The sequence below is a fragment of the Nylanderia fulva genome, unplaced genomic scaffold (assembly GCF_048542155.1).
Source record: "Nylanderia fulva isolate GAGA-0341 unplaced genomic scaffold, ASM4854215v1 Scaffold670, whole genome shotgun sequence".
Taxonomy (NCBI): Eukaryota; Metazoa; Arthropoda; class Insecta; order Hymenoptera; family Formicidae; genus Nylanderia; species Nylanderia fulva.
The window spans coordinates 20224-25888 of NW_028190776.1; the positions used below are offsets into that span (position 1 = coordinate 20224).

The window sequence follows — 5665 nt, forward strand, 5'->3', positions numbered from 1 at the left end:
TACAACAGTTATTTTTTGGAAATCATAAAAAATCTAAAGAGTTCTTTAAAAATCTGCGAAGTTATAATAGTGCATTTTCTTTTGTCTCTTTTAATGCTAACTTGGTTAATTTTAATGCACAAAGACGAAGTCCTTATTGCTTCAAAATTCAAGGTCAAATTTATTATCAAATTAATACTGCATTATATCCTGCTGCACAAGAACAATCAAGTTATTGACAGCTTTTCATTCTTGACGCTAACGAAGCTACAGAATGTCGTTTAAATGTAAATACAAATCTTGATGAAGAGTTATTACATACATTAGATGGTATTATTCGCAGCAATAATATGTTTGCTCAGTCATATCAAATGATGCATGAAGAAGTTTGTAATCAAGAAAATTCAGGTTTAAATGTGCCTAATTTAAAAATGGCATTCTTAAATAAGAAAACAGGTATTGATCGCGGAAGATATAATATTCAAAGAACTAACGAAGTTGCTGCAATTTTTTCAACTACTGCAGATGGAGATATTCCTGATTGTTATGTTACAATTAGAAACAAACGTGATAAAACTTTAAAATACGTTAGTACAATGGATCCAAACGTTGAACCTTGGATTTATCCAATGTATTATCCACATGGTACGCCAGGTTGGCACGATAATATTAAACAAATTAATGGAAAACGTGTAACTAGATCTATGTACATTCAATATCGAATAGCTATTCGTGACAATACTAATATTTTTTTAATGGGTAAACGATTATTTCAACAATGGCTTGTTGACAATTATGTAAAAATAGAAAAAGACAGAATTAACTGGTGTAAAGAAAATCAAAAACAGTTGAGAGTGGAAAAGCATCAGGGACTAATCGATTATTTAGAAAAAAAAGCGACTGATGCTAATGCTCGTGTTGGACGAATAATGATACTTCCATCAACATTTATTGGTTCACCTCGAAATATGATGCAAAATTATCAAGATGCGATGGCTATTGTTCGTAAATATGGTAAACCAGATGTTTTTATTACAATGACTTGTAATCCAAATTGGCTCGAAATTAAAGAAAATTTACTTTCAAATCAACAACCTGCTGATAGACCTGATATTTGTGCTAGAGTATTTGATATAAAAAAAAAATTATTTGATAGATTTGATTGTTCGACAAAAATTTTTTGGTGAAGTAAAAGCATTCGTTTATGTAATCGAATTTCAGAAACGTGGTTTGCCGCATGTGCATATATTAGTAACTTTAAAACAACAATGCAAAATTATTAATTCGGAAACCGTTGATAAGTATATTTCTGCTGAAATTCCGGATCCTGCTATTGATCAAAATTTGCATGAAATTGTCATGAAAAATATGATTCATGGACCATGTGGTAATTGGTGTATGGTAAATGGAAAATGTTCAAAGCATTTTCCAAAATCTTTTCACGAGGAAACAACTATGGATGAAAATGGTTATCCACAATACCGTCGAAGAGACACTAGCATTTTGTATGAGAAACCTGGAGGATTTGTAGTAGATAATCGATTTGTTGTTCCTTACTGTCCAATATTATCAACAATTTTTAATTGTCATATTAATGTTGAAGTTGTTTCAAGTATCAAGTCAGTAAAGTATTTATATAAATATATTTACAAAGGTCACGATGCAGCATCTGTAGTTATAGAAGAAGATGTGAATAATATGGAAATTGTTCATGACGAAATCAAAGATTTTATTGAAGCACGTTATGTAGGACCAGTTGAAGCTTATTGGCGTATTGTAAATAAAATATTGCAAGAAAAAAGTCATGCCATCATTCGTTTACCTGTACATTTGCCAAGTGAACAAAATGTAATTATCTCTGATCATTTAAATGAACAAGATTTACAATCTGCTTTAGAACGTATAACAATGTTAATGGATTATTTTGAATTAAATAAACGAGATGTTGATGCACACCAATATGTATATACAGATATACCTTTATATTACGTGTTCAAGAAAGTAATTCTTGATGGAAAACAAATTAGTCGTTGGGAAAAACGTCAGAGTAAATTTAATTGTATTGGACGAATGTACTCAGTTAGTCCAACTGAAATTGAATTATTCCATTTACGTATTCTTTTATTGAATATTAAAGGAGCAACAAGTTATAATGCTTTAAAAACAGTTAATGGTGTATTACATCAAACATTTACTTCTGCATGTTTGGCTTTGGGTTTAATTGAAGATGATGATGAATGGAAACGTGCAATTAGCAAAGCTTCTATATGGATGATGCCAAGACAACTTAGGTATCTTTTTGTTCGAATACTAATGCATTGCCAACCATTGCATCCAAAAGAATTATGGAATGAATTTCAAGTTGCAATGTCCGAAGATTACATACGACGATTTGGACGAGTCATTGGAATAAAAAAAGCTTATGCTCAAATCAATCAATTACTTCGCAAAGAAAGTTGGAAACTTAAGCAATTTCCAGAAATGGAACAAATAAAGATAAAATATGAAGAAGAAGATGCAGAACAATTGCAAAGAGAAGCTTTATGTGGTCAGCAACAGTATAGCCAGTTAAATTATGGTCAAAAAAATGTTGTTGATTATGTTTTAACTCTTTTAACAAAAACTAACAGTCAACAAAAAAAATGCTTATACATTGACGGTCCAGGAGGTTCAGGTAAAACTTTTGTTTACACAACATTATACTATTTACTCAAATCTCAAGGCAAAGTTGTTAATACAATGGCTTTCACTGGTATCGCTGCAACATTACTACCAAATGGAAGAACAGCACATAAAACTTTAGGTTTGCCCGTACCTCTTTTTAATGATTCAACATCGAATATAAAAGTTCAATCCAAAGAAGCTGATTATTTAAAAAAAACAGATGTTTTTATTTGGGATGAAGCACCAATGGCACCGCGATATGCTCTTGAAGTAATGAATTGTCTCTTACAAGATTTAATGCATAATGATATACCATTTGGAGGAAAAATTGTTATTTTTGGTGGAGATTTCAGACAATTATTGCCAGTAAAACAAAATGCCACACGTTCTGAAACTGTAAATTTATCAATTAAATTCAGTTCATTATGGCAATATTTCAAAATTTTTTCATTAACAGAAAATATGCGTATTTTACCACATGAACAGGAATTTGCTCAATTTTTATTAGATTTGGGTAATGGTTCTCTAAATGATCAGTCTAATAATATTGAAATTCCATTAAGATGTGTAGCAAATTTAAATGCAAATATAACGAAAGATACATACGAAGAAATAATCAAACACAATCAGTATAGACTTGCAGCAAAACGTGTTATACTTTCTGCAAGAAATGTTGATGTGGATGAATTAAACAAACAAGTTGTAAATTTACTTGATGAATCAACAGAAAGAGTATACACAAGTATAGATACTACTGAAACTACTAATGATAATAATGATATTAATGAAGCTATTTTAACAGAATATTTAAATACTTTAAATCCAACAAATCTTCCACCTTATGAACTCCGATTAAGAAAATATACAATTATCATGTTGATTAGAAATCTGAATATCAGCGAAGGTTTGTGTAATGGAACAAGATTATTAATTTTAGAATTAGGAAATAATTTGTTAAAATGTGAAATTCTGACTGGTGATAAAAGAGGAGAAATTATCTTTTTAAATCGTATAACTTTATACTGTGAAGATGTTTACCCATTTGTATTTAAAAGAAGACAATTTCCAATTAAATTAGCTTTTGCTATGACCATAAATAAATCACAAGGACAAACATTTGATAAAATTGCAATCGATTTAAGAAAAGATGTTTTTAGTCATGGACAACTTTATGTTGCATTTTCACGAGTTAGATCTTGGGAATCATTAGAAATTTATTTAGGACAAGAAAAACAAAGTAGATTGGTTAAAAATTATGTATATACAGAAATATTTCAATAAGAATGCTGGTATTTTACAGTGTAAATTATAATTACTTTAAATAAATTATAATAGTAAATTTTATATTATATATACATATTTACAATTTTTTAATTTTATATTATATGTTATATATTTACAATTACAAACATTGTAATGATATATTTATCATTACAAACAGATATAAATTTTAATATATTATAATATAATATGTTTTATATATTTTTATTTCTTCGAAAGTGCATTCTGTGATGAAAAATGCTTTTTGAAAATGGATTATTCCATATTTCTTCAAGCATAACTCTGAGGATGCATTTTTACAATAGTAATTGTCGAATTACTTTTACAAAAGTAATTGTCAAATAAAATAATAGAAAATAATTTATTTTGTACATATATGACAAGAAAAATTATTGAAACAATAAGTTAGAATTCAATATTTAATATAAAAATATCTAAAAGAAAATAACAAAAGTATTTTAAAATTAAACATAAATTAATTTAAAATTATATTAAATATTATTTAATTAAATATTTATAACACATGATATTGTAGTATTTGTAAAATTAATAGAAAAAAAAGAATATAATGATACAAACTTTATATGTGCATGTTATATACAATTAAAATCAGAATGTTAAAAAAATTAATTTTTTATAAAAAATATTAAATTTTAAATAAAGAATTTAACATATATATAATAGTAAGGTATAAATTATAATATTGATAAGAATATTTGTTTATATTCATGATATAAATAATATACATTAAAATATACATAAGTTTTTAGATTTACAATTGTAATATATAAAAATTATATTTAAGATGATAATTTAACAAATAGAGGAATAAAATTTAATTAACGTTTTAAAGTAAAGCAGATACAGTGAGTATCAACAGATGTAAAACATAATATTAATAAAAATATTTATTTGCTCATGTATATATATAATAATACATAGATCAAAATATAAAATTTCAGTTTTGCAATAATATACAAATTATATGCTGTAAAAAAAAAATAAAATATGTAAAAAAATGGAGGATCATAGAAACACATAATAGAGAAGATGAGAAAGGCAACGATAGCAATAAAGATGACATAGAGCGTAGGAGAAAGGTTATTTAAACAGGATTTTAAACAGGAGAAGATGAATGAAGATGTTTGAAACCTTAATAGCAAGCATAGCATATTATGTGGAGCAGAGATCTGGATATGGAAGATGGAAGAAAAACTAGACAAAATAAAGAGGAAATATGTGAAATGGAGATTAGACAGAAGATTGGACAGAAGAACGCCAAATTACATAATAATGGAAGAGACGAAAATGAAAGAAATAAAAATGAGAGCATTGAAAATGGAGATCAAGTATGAGGAGAAAGCAAGAAAATCGAAAAAGAAAATATACAATAGAATGTATAAAAAAATGGAGAAAGAGTAAAAGAGGAGAAGAAAGTAAATGAGAAAGAAAAAGAAGAGAAGTATTGGAAGAGGTAGGAATTATATATTAAAATAGATAAGTTTTAGTTTTGCAATAATATACAAATTATATGCTGTAAAATATCGAAATAAGATAATCGCATTGGCGCGCGCGAAGCGCGCGCGACGATCTAGTCCTATCTGAAAAAGTGCATGACATCGATTCTCGCATATCTCGAAAGTATTGTTGTCGCTTTTCCGCGATGCTGATTGGTTCTTTCGTTGGGCTTACTTCGTGAGCAACTGTCGTCGCAGCGAAGATCGCGCGTTTTGACAGTTAT

General features: G+C 27.7%; 1 protein-coding gene across 1 annotated transcript; it reads left to right on the forward strand.

Annotated features, from left to right (window-relative positions):
• The first annotated feature begins 575 nt into the window (after positions 1-575).
• LOC114938187 (uncharacterized) lies at positions 576-5279 on the forward strand. Its single transcript, XM_085488288.1, has 6 exons — positions 576-671; positions 828-1103; positions 1201-3039; positions 3130-3375; positions 3528-3547; positions 5111-5279. Exons 1-6 carry the CDS (start codon positions 576-578, stop codon positions 5277-5279), a joined length of 2646 nt encoding a protein of 881 aa, XP_085344414.1.
• The last annotated feature ends 386 nt before the right edge of the window (positions 5280-5665 follow it).